General features: G+C 34.8%; 1 protein-coding gene across 1 annotated transcript in view; it reads right to left on the bottom strand.

Annotated features, from left to right (window-relative positions):
• Nucleotides 1–24016, bottom strand: part of EPHA3 (EPH receptor A3) — a 351034-nt gene that overhangs the window by 24483 nt on the left and 302535 nt on the right. The window contains exons 12-14 of the mRNA XM_008704448.2: nucleotides 21728–21789; nucleotides 19884–20093; nucleotides 128–277 (exon numbers count right to left, since the gene is read on the bottom strand). Of these exons, the coding sequence (XP_008702670.1) occupies nucleotides 128–277; nucleotides 19884–20093; nucleotides 21728–21789 (422 nt within the window). The remainder of the gene's footprint in view (nucleotides 1–127; nucleotides 278–19883; nucleotides 20094–21727; nucleotides 21790–24016) is intronic.

The following is a 24016-nucleotide window of genomic DNA, read 5'->3' as shown; positions in this document are numbered from 1 at the left end:
TCATTTCTTCTAAGTATTCTATTTCAATGTCACAAACTGGGAGCCACCTGGTTTCATTATGCTCCACTTCCTTGCACAGCTTGATCTCTTAATCTGAACCCATAATTCATTGACTATAAATACTTACATCCTGATTGGACATCTCCCAGTATGGTCTCTCTCCATAGGACATCACCTCCCAGAGAACAATCCCGTAACTCCATACATCGCTGGCTGACGTGAACTTGCGGTAAGCAATAGCTTCTGGTGATGTCCATCGGATTGGGATCTTCCCTCCCTTTAAATATAAAATCATGTACATATATGATCAATGCATGAAACATATATATTATAATATGAAATCTGACCGAATTTGTCAGAGTACTTCTGAAATGGAATATGGGTTTCTGCTGAAATATCTGGATATTCTATTTTAATACCAAGCAGAAGTGAGTGGCATACCATGTACTGAAGGGTTTACTTCCAATCAATTTGATGAAAGGAAAACATTTAAAAATTGTTTTCTATCAACTATGGCACATTAATTACTCATCTGCAAACGTGACGTAAAGTAGAAATGCTACATGGTATATTAGAATTGAATGAGTTATCCAGAGTCAACCTTCACTGATTTAACATGGATTTATGCTTGACCAAGCAATTTTAGTTCAGAATGCAAGTTAATATTTGTAAAGAACTTATACCAAAAGAAGAACTTATACCACTCCTTGATACATAAGTTCTCATTGATACTTGTTAACTAAATAAATTCAATGTAAAATTATACTTCTAACACACTCTCTTTGATACATAATCAATCATACTGGTTAGTTTACCCAGTGCTTCACTCCATCATTAATCACAGAAGTACCTTCCATGTTCTAGTAGGCACCACATGAACTAAATAGATATAATAACTACATTCCCAGAACTTAGAGACTAGAGGAGAATATTGCGTCTCTGAGTTATGGGAGATATAAAGGTATAACTCCCATGGAATTTGCTCTCAGTTTAATAAATACATTTAATAAAAATGTGTCGAGTAGCAACCATATGGGAAGTATTAGGCTAGTCACTCCGGGTGAGACAAAAATGAATAACACACTAGCCCTTCTGTTTGGAAAATCTCAGGCAACTAGGAATGATAATTAGTTGTTTTGAATAACAAATTGCAGAAAGAAGTATCTAGTACTTGCTTCTCAAACTTTACTATGTGTATGAATCATCTGGAGCTTGCTCCCGTTAAAATGGAAGCAGTGAGTCAGTAGTTGCCGAGTGTGGCCACGGTCTGCTCTTCTCAAAAGCTCCAGGTGACGCTGGTCGTGCTGGTCATGGACCTTCCAGTGAGTAGGAAGGCAGCAGAGATGGCTGTGGTGCCGAGCATGGGGCTGAGAGGCTCACTAGAGAGACTGAGGAGGTCACATATGAACTGAGCCTGAAAAGATGTACAGATCTTTGATATAAGAAAAAGAGGCTAAATATTGCAAAGATTCACATCATCCAAATCATAAGGGCCATTCGTCAAAACGTGTTCCACCGACACTGCACGGCCTAGCACTTCACTGGTTTCGAAGTAACGCTCAAGGCGGGGTGATACATTGCTTTGGAGAAATGGATCTTAGGAGGTGAAGTTATTAAACCTCATTACACCTGAGCTTCTTCATCTGTTACTTGGAAAAGTAGTACTTCTGGTTCATAGCATAGCTGTGGGCGCTAACTGACAAATTTCAATAAAACCTTTAGCATAGTTCCTGGCACACAGTAAAGTCTCAAGAGACATTAGCTTAACACTCGCAAACTCTGAGGGAACTGTCATATATCAAACAAAGCACAGAGGAGAAAAATATGTTTTCAAAGAAGTTTCCGATGTGACTACGCCACAGAGTATGTGGAAGAATATAATGGAAAAGGATGGGAAAAGTCAAATTGGGATTTAATCATATGTAACCTGAGCCAGCTTACTCCTGCAGAGGACAGTGGTGTCTGCGATTGGAACTCTCTCCTCAAACTTGGTGCTTCTCTTTGGTGTTTTCATACAAGGGAACTGCTCAGGTAGAGAATACTGCCCCAGGTCCTTGAAGGAGGTGGGGCTTACACTGGGTTTTGAAGAATGCATGAAAGTGTAGTGAAGTGAGCGCAGACAGGGTGACCGAGCACAGCCTTCTTGAGAAGCTACCAGCTGAAGGGTTGTTGATGCTTTCTATTGGTGAAGCAAAATAAACCAGGTTGGGGAGATGGGAGTGAGACTAAGGAGGGCCCCGGGAGACCCTGGGAGACACTACATGTGCACACAGGAGTGGGATGGTTTAGAACCAGAAAAACAGAACGGAAAACTTTTAGAGTCAGGTGGAGGACAGTGCATAAGGTCTTAGAAGCTCCCCTTTCTTTTCTTTCTCACTCACTCATTCACTCTCTTCTTCACAGTTTGCATTACTTTCAACAACATTTTAAAGGGTCCTTTTCATATTTTTTTCAATGTCAATTTTATTTATTTATTTATTTATTTTAATAATAATATTTTTTATTATATTATGTTAGTCACCATACAGTACTTTTCATATTTAAATTTGGAGGGTCCAGGGCACCTGGGTGGCTCAAACGGTTAAGCTTCCAACTTTTGATTTAGGCTCGGGTCATGATCTCAGAGTCCTGAGATCAAGCCCCCCACATCAGGCCCCATACTGGGTGTGGAGACTACTTAAGATTCTCTCTCTGTCCCTCTGCCCCTCTCCCTCATGCTCTCACTCACTCTCTCTCTAAAAAGTAAGTAAGTAAATAAATAAATTTGGAGGGTCTAATATTGCCATTTTCTCTGACAATACAACAATCCTAAAAATAATTAATAAAATTTTAAACTCCCAAATTAACTTATTTGCACCTGCCTAGATCAAGTTTTGGGTTTAAGGATTCAAGATATCAGATATCCTTAATTTCAACAAAACAGAATTATACAAGTGATAGGTAACAAAATCTATTCAGGAAGCCAAATGAAATCACTGGGCACATTTTCTCTTCCTTAAAAAGCTCTGAGAATTAACAGAAGTCAAACAAAGCTATATTCACAGAGCAAAGGAAAGATAATATTCTATAGTATCAGTTATATATGTCTTATCTCTGCTACAGACACTTTGCCATTTGCTTTCCTTTGCCCAGAGCCAAATTACTAAAAGTATAAAAAATGTACTAAAAAAGGAAGTCCTTTCCTTGATAAAAACTTTTGTTTTGTTTTGTTTTAAGATTTTATTTATTTATTTGAGAGAGAGAGAGAGATAGCGAGAGAGAGCATGAACAGGGGCAGGGCAGAGGGAGAAGCAGGCTCCCTGCAGAGTGGGGAGCCTGATGCGGGGCTTGATCCCAGGACCCTGAGATCATGACCTGAGCCGAAGACAGATGCTTAACTGACTGAGCCACCCAGGCACCCCCCTTGATGAAAACTCTGTCTCTATTTAGAAATATAAGGCACGGATACACATCATCTTACCTCGGTCCCTAATTTACATTAAAATGCAAACCTAGACAGAACATTAGGTTAATGACTGACTGTCAGGAACAAGACACCTGTTTGTTGTGTTTGACCTCAACCAGGATGAAAATGGAACACGATAAAGTTTCATCTTATGTGCTTCATAACACTTTCCACAGAAGAGAGCATCGAGAATATTTTAATAAAATTTCTGAAAATAGTGAAATACTGAAAAGTGATCCTTTTTAGGAAAAACAGGGCCACACCTGTGTTTAAGCTTAGAAGGAGAATCCTGTGCTGTTCTGGACATAGACATAGATGCTATTGGAGGGATCTCTGCTGGGAGCCCATCTTTTCAATGGGGGTTCTGCTCTTTACCATCCCTGAACTTGACTGGGACTGGCATAATGTGTTCTCTAAGCTAGCACATGGTTATAGATTTAAACAAATTATTTCCGGAATGATTTTCCAATCGAGTGCCATCTATTTACTTTCACTGGGTACATTATACTTAAACGTTTGAAATCCACACAAAAAGGAAATGAGTTTGGAAAAATATTTGGTAAATTCTTTTAAAGCAAACACTTAAATTTTGAATCATGCGGTCTTGCTAATGGTTTGTAATCGTTATAGTCTACCGAACTCATAGAAATAGAGACAAACGATGATGACTGGGGATTATGGAATATTTTTGTCATTGGCAATGGTTTTATAATATACATAAATCAACTAAAAAAGTGTCCGATCATTAACAGAGTGTTCAATAAATGTCTTGCCCTTTCTTCTAATTGCCACTAAATGGTTAACACATTTTCTATATTGATACAGAGAATTTATTAAATGAGCATAGGAGGGAAAGCTTATTGTTAACCACAAGGTATTATTCAAATTTAGCATTTGTTGCTATTGCTACTAAAAATAAATCAGACTAAGAAGAATTTTATACATATTTATCTTTTTCCATGATTGGCAAACAACATGGAGTAACTCTGGCTTTAAATGAAACACAAACAAACAAATAAACATTGTACCCACTTAAGGCGAGATTACAAACTGGCAAAATTACTGCAGAGTTGGAGGCAGGGTCAATGTGTATGTCATCACAAATTTTAAATTCAACATTATAGTTTCAAATTCTTTATATTCAATACTGGTGAAATGAATTCAAGTAGTAGCTCTTGTCCTATCTGTTGTCATAAATAAATTTTTTGTCACAATTTGTAATAATTTGAAATCCTTAGCTTATGAAAAACTAAATAGATTATAAAGTTAAGATAAAGAGCATAATACACTTGTGCCCATGCTCACTGCAGAGAGCAATCATCTTTTTTAGATATTATCTTGGCAAATGTCTAGGGTAGGCATTCAACAAGTGCCCGTTGACTTGAACTGGATTACCTTTCTCCGAAATACATGTTATTCTTTTTTCTTGGGAGACTTTTTCCCTGTCTGTCTTCTGCAACCAGTAAACTTAGTTGAACATTCTGCTCAAGTGTGAAGTCCCTGGTGGAATATTTGGGAATGTTCTAGGCCAAGTTGGTCACTCCATGTTCTGTGGTCCTTCTACTTTTTAATTATCCTGAGTAGACTGGGATGTTCAGAGTAACTGGCTTGCTTATTTCATTTCTGCATTCCCAGAGTTTAAAACAGGAGTCTGACTTTCAAGCTCTCCTGCTTACAACAGCTTATTTCCCAGACATGTGTGTAGATTTGTAGAGAGACAATATAACCGCTTATGTTATGGACTTAGAGTGGTAGATTTTACTGAAGATATTTGATAATTTGGAGCATTTTTAAAAATACAGCTCATTTTTAGAAAATAATACACTGAACCTAGTTTTTCAGAATATACAAACACTAAGAATGAGCCAATATGTACCATGATAATAGCTATAAAAAATCATACTATTTTCTTATGCCTTCTTTCCCCTCATGCTATTTAACAATGCTGTTATTTCCATAATAGTAATAAATATAAGAATTACTGAATATCAAGTTTTTACAGTATCTATAAAATTATGAAAATACCTCAGGGTTTTGCATGGATTAAGTATTTTAGAGTCTGCAAAATTCTATAAAGATTTTCATTTGATTCCATAAACAAAATGCATCCTATATCAACTGTTTCAATGTTAATATTGTAGGTACTTTACCAACCTAAAAATATCACCAACATTTTAATAAATATTATTGTCTCTGAATATGAATATTACTCCATTCTTGTGCAGGATGAGGTAAGTACAATTTTTAAACATAAAAATTAATTATACATGGCTAAGACTCTTATGCTGACTGAAAATATATCATGTATTTTCCTGCGAGGTAAGTATGTCTATTTATGAGTTTACTCCAAAGACATCTTAATAAAACAAAAACAAAACATCAAAAGTAAAGAGGCCATGTTTAAAACTTAGAGCATGGCGGAAAGAATTAAAATTTTAAATGTTAGATCAAGAGCACAATGAGAATAAAATATTAACAGGAATAAAAGTCATACTCTTCAGGGGCACCCGGGTGGCTCAGTCGGTTAAGTGTCTTTGTGCTCTCTTTTGCTCTCTCTCTCTCAAATAAATACATAAAACCGTAAAAAAAGGTCATGCTATTCATTGCATTCTGTTTGTGAAATATCCCCAAGTTCGACATGCTAGGCCTGGTGGCAGATGGCTATTCTGTTGCCTTTTTTTTTTTTTTCCTTCACAAATGGCAATGTCGTCTACATCGTCCCATGCAACTTACGGTCCAGTATGTGTAGGAGAAATTATAAAGTACCTGAGAGGGACATTTGATCTTCAATCCCATTTTTTACACATTCTTTACACATGTTGGGTAATTTTAGAACAAGCTCTCTCTACAGTAGCACCTCTGACATTTTAGAGCAGATTAATGCTTGTTGTGGGGGCTGCCCTGGGCAGATGTTTAGGAATATCCCTGGCCTTTACCCACTAGATAACATTAGCGTCCCTCCAATTGTGACAGCCAAAAATGTCTCCAGAAAATGCCAAATAGCCCCTAGGTGCAAAATTAGCCCTACTTGAAAACTATTGCTTTAGATGGTGTGTGACAAACTTTACTTAGCAAGGGAAAATAATTCAGATGAGGTCCAAGATTTATCTGGGAGTTTATGTAGACTAAGTGGCATTAACTTTTTTCTTTTTCCTTACTATTCACACCCTTTCTATGGATATTTTTATTTCTGTTCTATTCAAGTAAGGGTCAAGTTCATCAGAGCTAATTTTGACACCTGGGTTTTAGTAAATATAACAGTATCCCTTTGAGATGTTTCCCTCTATTTTTATTTTTTTTATGTTTTATATTTTTTTATTGTTCTATTTCATTTTCTCCTCTCTTCTTACCTTTCTACCTTTCTTTTCTTTTTTCTTTTTTGGAAAAGGGATAACTTCCTATAGCTAATGAAACTTTAATTAAGCACCAACTTCTTTATCTATGACCAAAGAGTTTAGTAAGAAACAAGTTTTTTACTCCCAGAGCAAACACTATCTATGGCTACAAAAACATAAATGTCATTGACATAGTGAGACACTGGGTACAAGTCCTTGAGGGACCAATGTGGTTCTCAAATATGGGTGAAAGAAGAACCCATACATTTTAATAAAGTCTTACTTCACAGTAAGGCTGTCTGCTTTCAGGCTGAACACCTGTAGATCTGAGACTATCAAAATAAAATAAAATGAATCTATAAGAGTCTGACGCACTAACTTTCCTACAAGGCATCCATTCTCGAATTTATTCATACTTCTGCTCCTGATTGATCACAGAAATTTCCCCTTTCCCCCTACTCCCCATCCCAATAAATTCAAGCTCATATTGTTGGACTTCTTTTCTATTTTTCAGGTTCAGAAATTGCTATCTCAGTTTTATATGTGGGAAACATTTTGAAACTTTAGATGCTTTTCAAATAACAAACACATCCTTCCATGGGCTACCCAAATATTTGGTTTCAATGAGACAAAAGGAGTCATCATTGGCATACTTCTTTCTGCCACAAACTATTCAAGTACAACGGTTATTAATGAGCTAAAATTTTGAAATCAGTTGACAATGTAAAGTTTGGCTGGTAAAATGCTACTAGGTACTTAGAGTACTCTAAAGCACAGCTAGTGACTATAAAGATGGTTTATGAAGATGTATTTTTACAATATACAAATACATTGAGCACATTTACTTAAGGTGGTCTCCATATCCACATGTAAGCACTCCAGATATTCATGTATTTGAGAAAAGTCTCCAGTTGCCTGGAGCAAGCTCAGAATCACAGCATATGGAGTATGTCTAAGACCTCAATTGCAGAGGGACCTCCATAACAAAATCAGAAGTTAATGCTTGTTCCCCATATTTAAAATGCCAAACCTAGGACCAGTTCCTCTCAGTGCTGAGGTCTCATCTATAACTGGGGTGCAGGGGAATTTATAGTCACTTGTTCCGTTCTTAAGTTTAGCAGAAATCGAGAGTCTTGGTTTCTGGTCTAGTTTTAGCATACTGTTTAATTTAGCCAAGTTCCTTTACTTCTCTGTGCAGCTATCTTGTCATTCGTAAACAGAGGATCATGGGGAATATCTCTAACAGCTGTGCTGGCCTATGAACCTTAGCTCCTTCAACTTTCAAATTTCTGTCTTAAACGTTCATACATATCAAGGATGCTGTTTTCAATATTCATTATTTTGGACTCTAAAAGCTGATCCTAAATTTGGATCTACTTATCTATTGGGTGTCATATCTGGATTTACTTCTATAGAATTCTTACAAAAAATTTAAAAGAGAAGAATAAAATGGTGCAAGTAAAGATACTAGGGAGTCTCTGGGCAGAGGTATTACATAATTGCTACACTCAAATCCAGGATTAGTTGAAGTAGTCCAAAACCTTGTTCACTTTGTCCAGAAATAGCAGTTGGAGTAAACCTATTCTCAAAAGATCCTGCAATTCAGTTCTCTAAGCTTAATGAATTTAGACAGTTCAAATGAGACTTTTGGCTTAAAGCCTGTATTTTTCAGGCACTCAGCTAAAGTCAGCTCTTTCACTCTGGGTTAGGGGGCTTCAAGTCTTGATTTCTAAAGAAAAGGAGTATAATTGCTAAACTCTCTGGACATTAAGGCATAATATCTCATATCTGCCCCAATTTTTCTCTAATTATATACACAAATCTCTCCCTGCTGATTTCGTAAATGCTTCGCTGATCCACAGTTCACATTGCCTGCCCGTGAGCTCTGTCACGTCATACTTAGAGTGACAAAGGACTTTGGAGAGTTTATCTTAGCAAACCCTAAGTAATTGAGTGTTTAACCTGGAGGCAAATATTGGCTTCTCAGGTTAAAAGTGGAACCATAGAGATAAATCATTTGACTCGAGGATTTAGCATCTATCTATTGTCAGGGACTAAACTTCATTCACTGTAGACAACAGTAGACAACAAGGTGAAGGGCAAGCCAGGAAGACTCCCAGGGGAAGCATCTGTTCTAATCCCCAGTAGTTCAAATCTAAAAGCCATTGAGAGAATTGTTCCAGCAGATGTTGATTGCCACAAGAGATCAGAGACAGATGATCTCTTAGGTAGCAAAAGCCTATCCCTTGAACTTTTGAAACGTTTCAACATTGTGTGAAATGCTTAAGAATTTCTTAAAATACAGAAAAATCTTCACCTTGCATTCTGAGTCACTCTATCGCTATCCAGGTAATGCAATACAAATAAATAACTTTTCTGTTCCTTTCTGTTAGTTTCAAATTAGGTCATCTGATGTATAATGTTTATCTTCAACAAAAACAATGCAAACATTAATGGATAAGACTGAGGATATTTCAGAGTGCAGTGCAGTTTTAAATGGTAAACTTTTGTGTTTTATACATACTCAACCCTAATTTTTTTAAAAGATTGAAGAAATTCATTTGAAAGTGTGTATTTTTAGCACTCTGAACACAGTTTTCCAAAGAAGCAATGTTATAAGTAAATAAATCAAAAAGATTTATTCAGTATGTAATTGCAGTAGAAATAGAAATATTAGGTTCATTCTAGTAAGTGACCAAAAAAGTGCAAAACTTGAGTAAGCTTGATTTGTTTAATATTGACGATAGAAAAATAAGGAAAGATGAAGTGATAGGTTGAGAATCTCATAAATACCCCAAAAAACAATTCTGACTGGAATCACGACAACGGTTCCCTTATAGGTTTATGTTTAGTAAATACCACTTGAACTATGGGGCAATTCCAGAGCAGTGGCCAGCAAATGAAAAAGGAAAGTGTATTTGAACCATGACATACAGAATTACCATTGAAAAGGGGTTATACAACAAAAATGAGTCAAATTATTAATGATTCCAGACATGACTTAGGACGTCAAAACTGCGGTACTTCCCAATGCCAAAGGAATCTGGGCCTGGTCAAAGGCTTCGGGGCACTGGGAAAAGCTTCAGGCAATGTGTCATCACATATTTGAAAACGTGGGATATTCACAGTGAACTGGAAAGAATATCAGAAAGTGATTTTTCCTAAGCTTCCTGGCTCACCAACATCACAGACTAGACCAGTCACTATGAGCCTGATGTTTAGTCTGAGTTAAATCATTAATCTGACTACTTAATTTGTCTTCTTGCAAAGTGAGCCTGTTGGAATTAGAACAATGATTAAAATTAATTTATTAAATTGAAAAGATAGTTAAAGCAAAATAAATCTGGTTAATTAACTTTGATATTTATATTATTTGTTCCTCCACTTTCACCAATTCGCTGCTCTAACGTCATTTTAGCAGGGAAACGCTCTTAATCTTCCTCACTGAAATAACATCCTCCCCCACTACCCACATTCTTCATCTTACTTCTCTGAATTGCTATACACTTGCTTGTTTATTACCTGAATTCCCACACCAGAATGTAAACTCATAAGGTCAGGGCTTTGTTTTATTTACTGCTGAGTCCTTTGGCCCTAGAACAGTGCCTGGTATATCATAGGCACTCAAATATTGACTGAATGAATGAGGCACTTTGGAGAAAATTGTTTCTGCCAAAGACTATGTAATATTTTACAGACAACCTCCATACTACTATCTTCCACTCCGAAATTATAGCTGTGATTTTTTCCCCCAAATAATTCTGGATAGATTATTTTCATGTGTTAAAATGTTTATGGTATCTATCTCTCTGAATTGGGTGACTAGAAAGTCACCCAATTAAATCTCTCATTAAATATTGATGCAACATTGACGACTGAGATTACGACATCTTCTAGCATGTTCTGATTTTTGAATATATGGCTTTACTTTGTGAAGCTACCTAAGACATATCCATACTCATCCTAAGAGAGTAGGGAATAAACTCATGACTGATATTATTTATTTTGGTTCATATATCAAAGGTTAAGATATATGAAGGCCACTGATTAGATATTTATGTGTTACTTTTTTTTTCACTCATGTGTAAAGGACATATGATATATATTACTTATCAAAATAATGTAATTTTCTTTTTATATCACACTGGTTCTTGGTATTCGTAGTTTTTAGTCCTTGACTACCGAATAAAGGCTCATGTTTTCTATTATTTATGTCCTTAGAGCGGAGTTCTCCTGAACAGCAGCATTTAACTACTTAGCTTTTAACCACTTGCTTTAGCCACTTTTTTTTTTCTTTCTTATCTTGCAAATGAAATTAGGTAAAATAACTGTAGTAGAAGATTTCTGGCATCAAGTTGGCGGAATTATAGAGGAAAAAAATCAAATAAATTATTATGTAAAATAAAATTTCTTTCTCCTTCACTTAACACACAATGCCTGTGATAACTTTTTATTTGCTTTTATCTTCTAAAATTAAATAGATGTTGATGGGCTGTAAAGGAAACTTTACAGAAACTTCTTATCCAATATAACAATTTAACTGCAGGGGAGCCTGGGTGGCTCAGCTGGTTAAGCATCTGCCCTCAGTTCAGATCATGATCCCAGGGTTCTGGGATCCAGTCCCACATTGAGTCCTGAGGGGGGGGAGGGGCTGCTCAGTGGGGAGCCTGCTTCTCCCTCTGCCTGCCACTCTCCCTCTCCTGCTCTCTCTCTCTAATAAAGAAATAAAATCTTTAAAAAAATCGAATTGCTAACGATCAGTATGCATCTTTAGGACAGAAATAAAAAGGAAAAAAATTTAAAAATGAAGAATATAACCAAAAACAAATCATCTGGCTCTCTCAAATTTCCCAAATCAGTTTATGTGGTAATTATATCCCTAAAATCTGGGGACTTGAGACTTGGATTGCCTTCATATAATACAGCATATAAATTAGATAAATCCCATATTTTCTCTAACTTGATCCTGTTAAATGGTAAATGGAGCACCATTATGGTGAAATTTTGGATCCCATCTATTTGAACATAGGAATATAAGAATGTTCATATGCACAGATGCATCATGCACATAAAAATGCTAACCATTTAAAATGAAATTTGTAAGGAAAAAGACTAAAAAATAATTTGGTGGTAAATAGTTTTTACCAATAATTCTATGGTTCTCTTAAAATGAAATAAATTGGTAATTCAGTGTAAAGAAAAAAATAGGCAACATGCCATAACTGCTCTGAATTCATATGATGGGAAACCAAAGAGAGGCAATTCATTTTTTGTTTTTTCTCAACAACAAAAAGTTTCTGATGGTTTAAGTTTGCAGAGCTAACTGCTCCATCCCAAATAAAATCCAAAGCCTTTCAAGATGATTTGCAGCCTTTTGTGTGCAGCTGCTGTTATGCATTCCAGGCCTTTCTTTAAAACATGCTGTATCATATAATACTATAAGTCAAGACTTTATATCACTTGATAAAAACTAAAATATTCATTTAGTTTTTAAGGTACGTTTTCCTGACATAGTACCTATAACAGTGGTTCTCAAAGTGTCATCCGTGCATTTCTGGGTGTCCCCCAAGAACATTTCAGAGGGTCCACAAGACTGAATGATTTTCATAACACTAAAATAACTACACCTTTCTTACTCTCAAATCTCATGTGTATAGTGGAATTTTACAAAGGTTACAGGATGCATAATCACATCGTATAATGGAAAGTGTCAATGTTGGGAATTTCCACATAACTCAGTAACTCAGTAGTAAGAAAAGAGAAGAAATAACTATAAGTGAGTACTGAAAAAATTCTGATTTCCGACTCAATACTCTTATAAAAAAGGGAAAACATACAAAAGTGTATATTATGATCTGAGTTGACCCTCTTGTTTCAAGAAATCCTGTTGGGACATAAGGCAGGAAAACCTGTGATACACTTGAGACGGTATTAAAGCAACATGGGAAAATGTATAAGTTGTTTCAAGTTTCAAGGTTCAGAGTTTCCTCAACTCTTCTGGCATTCCCTCCAGTTAAAAAAAAAAACATACAGAATCAGTTGATATAAATTCTCTTCCACTCTTCTACCTTGCCTGCCGATCACAAAGATGTTTTTAACATGAGATCAGCAGACATCCTATATTCATTCAGTGGCATTGAACCAAGCACCTCTCATGATTCCTTAGTGCAATTACCCTCTACCCAAAGGCAGGAACTTTCCGAGGAGCAGTCGGGGAACCGGCTTAGTGCGTTGAGGCACTGAAGGCTAATTTCTGAATCCAAGTGACTCTAGGTGATATGTGTTAAATGTGACTAAAGTAATGTGATTGACTTTTTTTTTCTTTTTTTTTTTAAAGATTTTATTTATTTATTTGACAGAGAGACAGCCAGCGAGAGAGGGAACACAAGCAGGGGGAGTGGGAGAGGAAGAAGCAGCCTCCCAGCGGGGCCCAGAGTTCCATGCAGGGCTGGATCCCAGAACGCTGGGATCACGCCCTGAGCCGAAGGCAGACGCTTAACCGCTGTGCCACCCAGGCGCCCCTATGACTAGCTTTTTATTTGTTATTTTATTTTATTTTATAATATTTTTTATTATATTGTTAGTCACCATATAGTACATCCCTAGTTTTTGACGTAAAGTTCCATGATTCATTACTTGCGTATAACACCCAGTGCACTGCGCAATACGTGCCCTCCTTACTACCCATCACCAGCCTATCCCATTCCCCCACTCCCCTCCCCTCTGAAGCCCTCAGTTTGTTTCCCAGAGTCCATAGTCTGTCATGGCAGACTGTGACTGGCTTTTTAAAGCAGATTCACCAGAATGTGTTATCCAACAAGAATGCTGTGGCACACTCTTTTAAATGGTGAACATGTTTTTCTGAAGTACCCATAATTTATAGGATGCTTAATCAAATAAAGAAAGTGGGTGTCAGCTGAAAAATACTGGCTTTGGTTAAAAAAAAAAAAACCCTGGACTTTATTATATAACAATGTACTACTTTTCTTATTTATTAACTATAAGCTTATTGAGACCAGAGATTTCTACCTCAGAATACTTCCCAAAATACTATATGCTTAAATAATTTTGAATGATGATATCCTTCACAATCCAATTTTCAAAATAATTTCAAAAAAGGATTCCCCAAAACATTTTGTACAATAGCAGTGTTCCTATAATAAGTACTAATTCCTGAGAATTAGAATGGCAACACTCACTTAATTGTTTCAGTGTGTTTGTTTAAAAAAAAATAGCAGTCCTGTTACTTTAAACCGTACCTCATAGTTTAGGGTAAATTATAAAATTGTTGTACCAAACAAGGATTATTACAGGAGATTAAATTAAAGATTACTAAATTATTCTAGAAATGTGGATGCAAATTACAGCTTCTCAGAAGGAAGTTAGGACCCCCACAGATATTTTGAGAAGTTTTGAGAAAATACAAGGCTGAACATTGAATAATTCTAAACAGCTATTTATTGGCAGTTAATAAGCCAATTGGCTGATGCAGTTTTTAAGAATCTTCTGAGAATTAGGGGCGCCTGGGTGGCACAGCGGTTAAAGCGTCTGCCTTCGGCTCAGGGCGTGATCCTGGCGTTCCGGGTTCGAGCCCCACGTCAGGCTCCTCCTCTATGAGCCTGCTTCTTCCTCTCCCACTCCCCCTGCTTGTGTTCCCTCTCTCGCTGGCTGTCTCTATCTCTGTTGAATAAATAAATAAAAAATCTTTAAAAAAAAAAAAAAGAATCTTCTGAGAATGAAAAATGCAGAGGGCCTGTTGCACTTTTATTTCACAAATGATAATGAGGAATTTTGACAGAGCAACAACTTTTTTTTTTTTCTACCAGGGTCAAGAAATGGTCTTCGGTACCCCTTGGTCCTTACAAAGTAACAATCATTATAAATGAACCTATGAAAGTTAACCCAATATATTCTCCAGAGAGCAGATGATCCAGATTTGGATGAATCTTCCAAGTCCCTACAAGAAAAATCATTCCTTAGAGTATCCTAGAAATCAAGACTAATATTGAAAAAAAAATGCTTTAGTTTAAAAATGGGATATGGCACAGAACCTGACTAAATTACCAGAAATCTAATATTCAAATAAAGTCCTTTTAATCAAGTACTTTTTATTAAAACTGGAAGTATTTCTTACATATATTTAGTGATGTAACAACAAGGACAACGCCTGCCAAGAACGATACTTTCCGTGCAGCGTGTTAAAAGCTCATATAGTAGCAGAAGGTTATGAAGGATATCTTTAGAATGCGGAGTAGCAATGAGCAGAATAAAAACATTCCTCAATACTATAAATACGTTATCATCTGTTGCATATGTTGTCTCATGGGATGATAATTTATAGTCAGACAAATAATGCTTTGCTGCAGAATGTTGGCTAATTTTCCTGGAGATCAGAGAAGGAACAAAAGGGACACTAAAAAGCACTATCCACGTATTTACCCAGGTTTTGCAATTTCTTCAAGTTTTCAGAGCTTTATAGTCATAGTCACTGTTATAAATTTAATTCAACTAGATATAAAATTTTATTTTATTTCTCTGGCTCTTAACTTAGTGAACTGTATTCCCAAGAACAGCAACATTTTAACACAGGACATATTTTAAGAAAATACTTAACTGTATGAACAGTGAATGCACTACAGAGTCTAGCTGGAAATGGGAAACGCAAACTAGATGTAACATATAAAGCGTCAGGAGAGTTCCAACTTTCATCTCAAGTCATCTAGGAATATCTCTGGGACACTGTGCTTCTGAATTTCTGGTTCTATCCCTGTGGCTTTATTTGTAGATGAAACTCAGTCTGGCAAATTGGGCTCTTTCTCAGAATGTGAGATAGATGCCACATGGCACATTTGGTCGTTGATAATAGAATTGTTGAAGTTGATGATTTTAGGACAGTATGAGGGTTTTTTTATATTAATAGTAACCTTTTATTTATTTTTTTGAAAGATTGTATTTATTTGACATAGAGGAGAGAGAGAGGGAGAGAGATCAAGCACAAGCAGGGGGAGCAGCAGCGGGAGAGGGAGAACGCTCCCCACTGAGCAGGGAGCCTGATGCGGGGCTCCAATAGCAGGACCCTGGGATCGTGACCTAAGCTGAGGCAGACACTTAATCGACTGAGCCACCCAGGTGCTCCAGTAATAACCTTTTAGAAACATGAAGAAAACAACAGAAGTTGACATTTAAAAACTGCCCATTCTCTTGGCTGGTGTATGGGGGAACAGCCTCCTTTATACATTGCCACTAGAGGTGAAATTCTGTAACAAACTATATACAAAACAATTGGGTAATTCATGTACAAAAATCATGCACATATCTGCACACATTTTGACTCAACAATTTTAATTCTAGAAATTTATCCTGAGGAAATAATCATGGCCAGATCTTAACCATTTATCAGGATTGTATCAAAGTAATGTTAGGAATATCAAAACTTTGGAATTTGCCTAATTAATAGTGCATTGGATAAATAAGTAATGTATATGAATAAAGTGGAGTACAATACATTGTTTAATGATATTGTTAAAATTTATCATTTAGAAAATGCTACATTTTATATTTTAAGATAAAATAGATTACAAAACTACATTGAGTTTGCATAAGAAGAAAATAAATGGATTGATAAGTGGATATAAGTTTATGTATCAATACATATAATATGATCCCATTTTGTAACTATATACATAATTGGTAATTACAATTGGTTACCTTTGGTAGTATCATTAATAATGATCATTATATGTTTACTTTCTAAAATTGTCTGCCATGAAAAAAGAATTCTATAAAGAAATGTCCTTTCAAAGAAATCTGCCAATAAATATATGAAGAAATAATCAAATGCATTTTGAATCAAATTAATACAAATTAAAACAATTAGATACAATTTCTCAAAACTAATAAATACAAAAATGATAGCATCTATTTTTATCAGTATGTAGGTAAGTGTGCTTTTAAAATAGGCACAGAAAATCCACTTTTGACTCAGAAAATCCACTTTTAGGGTTATATCATAAGGAAATTATCAGACTCATACAGTTATGAATGCAGATGGATCATTATTCATTTGTATAAAATATTGAAAAGCTAGCATTTGATGAAGTACAACATCCATTCATGATAAAAACCCTCTGCAAAATAGATTTAGAGAGAACATCCATCAACATAACAAAGGTATAATATGAAAAACCCACAGCCAACAGCATACTTAGTGGTGAAGAACTGAGAGCTTTTCTCCTAAGGTCAGATACTACTAGACAAGCATGTCTACTTTCACCACTTTAATTGAACATAGTACCAGAAGCAATTAGACAACATAAAGAGATAAAAGGCATCCAAATAAAGAAGAAGTAAACTCACTATTTGCAGATGGCATGGGACTATATATAGATAACCCGAAAGACTTCACCAAAAATCTACTAGAACTGATAAATGAATTCAGTAAGGTCACAGGATGCAAAATGAATGTACAGAAATCTGTTGCATTTCTATATACCAGTAATGAAACAGCAGAAAGAGAAATTAAGAAAACAATACAATATACAATTGCACCTAAACCAATAAAATATCTAGGAATAAACTTAACCAGAGAGGTGGAAGACCTGTGCTCTGAAAACTATAAAGCACTGATGAAAGAAATTCAAGACAATGTAAAGAAATGAAAGACATTCAATGCTCATGGATTGAAAGAACAAATATTGTTAAAATGTCCACACTACCCAAAGCAATCTACACATTTAATGCAATCCCTATCAAAGTACCAACAGCGTTTTTCACAGAACTAGAACCAACAATCCTAAAATTTGTATGGAACCACAAAAGACCCCAAAAAGTCCAGACAATCTTGAAAAAAAAAAATGGAGGTATCACAATGCCAGATGTCGAGTTATATTACAAAGCAGTGGTAATTAAATGGTAATGGTACTGGTATAAAAATAGACATATAGATCAATGGAACAGAACAGAAAACCCAAAAATAAACCTGCAATCATATTTTGACAAAGGAGAAATGAATATAAATAGGAAACTGATAGTCTCTTCTACAAATGGTGTTGGGAAAACTGGACAGCCATATACAAAAGAATGAAACCAAAAAACATTCTTTCATCATACACAAAAATAAACTCAAAATGGTTTAAAGATCTAAATGTAAGACCTGGAATCATAAAAATCCTTGAAGGGAGCATAGGCAGTAATCTCTCTGTCATCAGCGTTAGCAACATTTTTCTAGATATGTCTCCTGAGATGAGAAAGAAAAGCAAAAATGAACTGTTGGGATTACATCAAAACAAAAAGTTTCTGCACAACGAAGAAAACAATGAACAAAACTAAAAGGCAACCTATTGAATAGAAGATATTTGCAAATGACATATCCCATAAGGGAATAGTGTTCAAAATATTTAAAGAACTAATGCAACTTAAGACAAAAAAAAATAATCCAATTAAAAATGGGCAGAAGACATGAACAGACATTTCTTCAAAGAAGACATACAGATGGCCAACAGACACATGAAAAGATGCTCGACATCACTAATCATTAGCGAAATGCAAATCAAAACTACAATGAGATACCACCTCACACCTGTCAGAAAGGCTAAAAGAAACAACACAAGAAACAAGAAGTGTTGGCAAGGATGTGGAGAAGAAGGAACCCTTGTTCACTGTTGGTGGGAATGCAAACTGGTGCAGCCACTGTGGAAAACAGTATGGAGGTTCCTCAAAAAATTAAAAATAGAACTACCCTATGATCCAGTAATCATACTACTGGGTATATACCCCCAAAACACAAAACACTAATTCAAAGTGATACATGCAGCCCTATGTTTATTGTAACATTATTTACAATAGTCAAACTGTGGAAGCAACCCAAATGTCCACTGATAGATGAATGGATAAGGAAGAAGTGGTACACCACACACACACACACACACACACACACACACACACACACACAGAAGAATATTTTTCAGCCATGAAATGAATGAAATCTTGCCATTTGCAGCAACAGGGGTAGAATTAGAAAGCACAATGTTAAGTGAAATAAGTCAGTCAGAGAAAAACAAATACCATATGATCTCACTCATATGTGGAATTTAAGAAACAAAACAAACAAGCAAAGAAAAAAAAAGAGAGAGAAAGAGACAAATCAAGAAACAGACTCTTAACTATAGAGAACAAACTGATGGTTACAAGAGGGTACCTGGGTGAGATGGGGATTAAAGAGTACACTTATCATAATGAAAAAAAAAATAAAAATAATAGAATATTATTTCTATTCTATTCTATTTCTATCTAAAATTCAGGTTCAAAACCAGACCTTTCCTGATCAAAAAGAAAGAAAAGCTAGATATAATAATAATTTGTCCAACAATTAGAGATTGATTTTAAAAAATGGTACAACCAGATAACAGAATAGATAAAACTGCTAAAAATGAAAACTTGAAGATTATTTAATAACAATGAAATATATTCAACAGGTATATTGCTAAGAGAAAAACAGGTTATACAGTGATATTATGAATAATCCTATTCTAATTATGTATTGATGCATAGGTGTGTATAATAGGTATGCAGAAACAATCTTGAAGAATCGACTGACAAAGTTACAAATGTTCTCTGTGGGTGGCATGATTATGGATGACTTTTCTCCTTTTTATTGCTTTGTTTTGAAATTTTTATAACGTGAGCATGTGTTGCTTAGGTAAACATGAATTTTAAAATGCTTTAAAATTATGTCTAGTTGGATGGAGGTACTGGGAATTTATCCAATCTGTTTACTAAAGGTGGTTCAACCACGATGTAAAAATGGGTAAATATAAAAATCCCAAGACTTCAGACATGCGAGAACCATGCTGCTTTGTGGCGGAAACATTAAACCGATGTATGACACTTCAGAATTACCATCATCACCCACCTTATAAACAGTGACCATCTATTTTCCCAGAAGAAGTAACAGTAGTTAAATATTAAAGGATACATTTCCTTTAGGAGAAGATACAATTGACAAAGCACTGAGAGACGTGATTTCTATTTATTTGCAAGTCAACATAACACAGGGTGGAAAACAAAGATAAAAATGGAAAAAAAAAAAAGAAAAAGTGACTCACTCTTGTTGTATAAGCAGCTTCTGGATCATCCTCTAGAACACGTGAAAGTCCAAAATCAGAAACCTTACACACCAAATTACTGTTGATCAAAATGTTACGAGCAGCAAGGTCCCGGTGAACATAACCCATATCTGAGAGGTACTTCATGCCAGATGCTATCCCTCGAAGCATCCCCACTAGCTGGATGACCGTAAACTGGGCATCGTGTTTCTGAGAAGTATTTCAAATACACAATTAAGATGTGTTGCTTTCTTTTAAAGATATATCTTGGCTAAAATTTCACATACTGAACTGTAAAAAGACTGACTATATACATTTTAGTTCTAAGCACTGCAGCCTAACAAGATACATGAATAAATAGATACAAGGCTAAAACGAAATAGCACAGTAGCTGCATTACTAAATACTGATTACAAGAAGTACGCTAATATTCTTTGACTTCAGGTTCAAAACCAGACCTTTCCTGGTCTTTTTGTGACATACAAACCCCTCAGAAATTTTCAGTTCAAGAACAAAATGAAATGAATCCTGTGGCTATTTTAGTTTTACATATCTTTTTGATTAAATGTCCCTTCTTCCTTCTGGTTTTCCAGATGTTTTATTAATTGCTTCAATGAAGGTGGATGTTAAATGTTTAAATATCATCATAAATAAATAGTTCAGAATTAGTAAAAAATATTTACTGAATATTTGTTTTTCTGCTCAATCTTGAGTTACAGGTCATAAAATGGAAAACAATAAAACACAAAGCCAGAGTTCTGTATTTAGAAAAGCTTCCATTTACTTGGATTTAAATAAAAATAAATGATTTATATGATAAACAGGTAAATAAATACACACATACATACATATGTACATATGTGCATAAATGCATGTATAGATAGATATAAAATTTTATGTCTAGTTATATCTGCACCATAACAATTTAAAAGAGTATTTATTATAATGATTTTAATTACCTGATTTGAAAAATACTTGTGTTTAAAATGCTTGGGAAAATAATTGCTGATAAAATTTGTATTTGCCTCATGAATATTAAATAATTTCTCATTTATAGAATATTTAAAATTTTCCTCCATGATAATGAATTATCCCATGCTATCTATCTATCTATCTATCTATCTATCTATCTATCTATCATCTATCTATCATCTATCTTTATTTTATAGTGCTGAAAGCATATTGAACACAGAATATATGTCTTTTTTATCCTTTGCAGTGGCTGGTGATTGGCAATGTCTTGTTCTCCATAAAACTTCTGCATTTCTTTGAAAAAATATTTGCTGAAATAATTTTTAAAAAATTACTAAGTTTACATAATTAAAAATATGTATGGATGCATATATATCACCAAAATGATATCTATGAATAGAAAATACTTTGGAATTATAACACTTGCTTATTTTCTGAGACAGCATTTCTTTGTGAGAGATAATCTTCTATCTAACAGCAGTCTGAGGTTACTTTAAATGAAGAAAAGAAAATATTCGTCTTACACCAATGTTATTTATGTCTTACTTTAAGAGTCTTTTTTTAATTTTTATTCTAACCAATGTGAATCTTGGCAGTACAAAAAGGCTGAAGAAGATTGCACAAATTTGTTTTAAAAATACAAACCATTTATTTTGGATGCTGCAAGATTAAGATGCAATTTTAGTCTTCCTCTTACTATTTAGTCCCCCCAGATTTCAGTTTTACTTTAAACTTTGTTATCTAACTGCTGGCAAAATATTAGAGGTTGCCTCTAACATTTTCAGCAATTCATTCCATTTTTATGCATATATGTATATAGATATACAGAGGGATAAGAGATATATGAATATATATATAAATCTTCTACTTACACGTAAGAAACTGTCCAAGGAACCATTCTCCATGTATTCTGTGACAATCATAACTGGTTTACCTGGATATAGGGTAAATAAGAAATTAAACCTAATTATCAACAAAGTTCAACATAATATCACATGATGAATATATACAATATACTTTGATACACCTGATGAATTAAAAAATGTAAAAGATTTCCCTATTTTCCCAATTTTGCAAAATTGCAAAAAAAAAAAATTCAGTGAAATATAAAGCCAAAAAAAGTTGAAGAAGATTGGTTTTCAGAACCAGGGCCTATAACCTACGGTATCTAAATTAGCTTATTTGGCATGGCTTTCTGTGAACATAAAATATGCCCCCTTTCTTCCCTTTAATTTCATCTTAGCTGATCGACAAAATCAAACATTTCTGCCTTCCAGGCCAAGATAGAGCCAGGATTTCCACAATCATTTATACTTTCTATGGGTATTTATAGAGCTATGTAATAGGTGTTCCCTTTTATGCTGGTTAGAGCAAGAAAATCAAAGTCCCCATCTTCATGGATCCTATATGTGAATTGCATAAAACAATTAAGACAAATAATTATAAGCCTTAAAAATCTGTATTCAACTAACATTAAAAATATAAAATCCATGTTTAAAAGGAAAATAAAATTAAAATAGCTGTTGGCAGTAACTTATAATAACCATTTTAGAAATATGTGATCTTAAATACCATTAAATCTTTTAACGAGCATTTAACTTCATTTATATAGCACTTATTATGTGCAAGATGCTGGTTTATATGATATATGATCTCATATATATGATATATATGATACCTATATATGATACCTATATATATATGATACCTATGTATGATAACTTATTAATCATTATCATTCCCATTTTACACATGAGAAAACTGAGATATGTAGAGGGTAATTAACTTACTCAATGTCCTACAGCTAATAAATAATAAAACCAAAAGCAGCAACCTGAATCCACTATGCTGTTACTTTCGGAAATCTATACTGAGGGAAACATTTAAAATAAGAAAAAGCATTAGATACAAAAGTGCTAAGTATACTGATATATAGATTCACAAATAGAATAAATGTTTAAATATATAGTGATTCAGGCAATTGTTGGATGTCAATTCCATGGATTATTCTGAATTAAAATGACAACTCTGAAATCTGTATCATTTTAGATAATTGTTATGTTTAAAGTCATGTGAGCAAAGGTGAAAATATAACTCTATAAACATTATGATAACAACTTGGAAAATAAGTAATGCAAAATGAACAATTCAAAAAGAAAAAGAAATATGGAAAATGCATATTTTTTATATACAGAAAACACTAGCAATTTTTTTCATAATTAGAAATATGTAGCATTAATAATATATATTATTCTCATTTTATGGTGTCCTCAACCAGAAGCATTGTGGATTTAAGAAATCTGCTGAGGTCACACAAGTAGCTAGTTCTCCAACAGATCCCCAACACTGCTGTCTCTGATTTCAAAACCTACTATTACTACACTATTAACTCTCTTCCTTTATTTTTGCTGCCATATTGTTTTAAATATAATTCCATCATGTTACAAAAAGAAGGAAAATCGCATGTCTGGAGGACCTGAATCTAATCTTGACTGAGCACTACTGAAAGACCTCAAGCAAATGACTTTTTAACAAACATCAATGCACCCCTCATTGTAGCGCACATTTAAGTTTTCCTCATATGTTCCTTCTATATCATGAAGGTTAGTTTGCCATTCTGATGATAGAAAATATCTTTCTGGGGAGGCTGAGTGGCTCAGTGGGGTAAGCATCTGCCTCCTGCTCAGGTCATGACCTCAGGGTCCTGGGATCGAGCCCCATGTAGATCTCCCTGCTGAACAGGGAGTCTGCTTCTCCCTCTCCCTTTGCCCCCTGCCCTCCAGCTTCTGTACTCTCTTTCTCTCAAACAAATAAATAAAATCTAAAAAAAAAAAAGAAAAAAAAAGAAAAGAGCTTTCTTTGCTTGCTTTTTCCTTTCATAGGTAAAAACTCTTATTTCACACTAGTTATGAATTATATGGCTTGGTAGTACGAAGGTTATACTTGGTATATTTAGTATTTGGATGTATCCCAATCTATAGATCTTATTTATTAAGAGGTAAGAAAAATTATTTAAATTCTATGAGAAACAAACTGAGGACTTCAGAGGGGAGGGGGGTGGGGGAATGGGATAGACCGGTGATGGGTAGTAAGGAGGGCACGTATTGCATGGTGCACTGGGTGTTATACACAACTAATGAATCATTGAGCCTTACATCGGA

This window comes from Ursus maritimus, unplaced genomic scaffold (genome assembly GCF_017311325.1).
Source record: "Ursus maritimus isolate PB19 unplaced genomic scaffold, ASM1731132v1 scaffold_4, whole genome shotgun sequence".
Classification (NCBI taxonomy): domain Eukaryota; kingdom Metazoa; phylum Chordata; class Mammalia; order Carnivora; family Ursidae; genus Ursus; species Ursus maritimus.
This window is presented reverse-complemented; position numbering and strand designations above follow the sequence as displayed.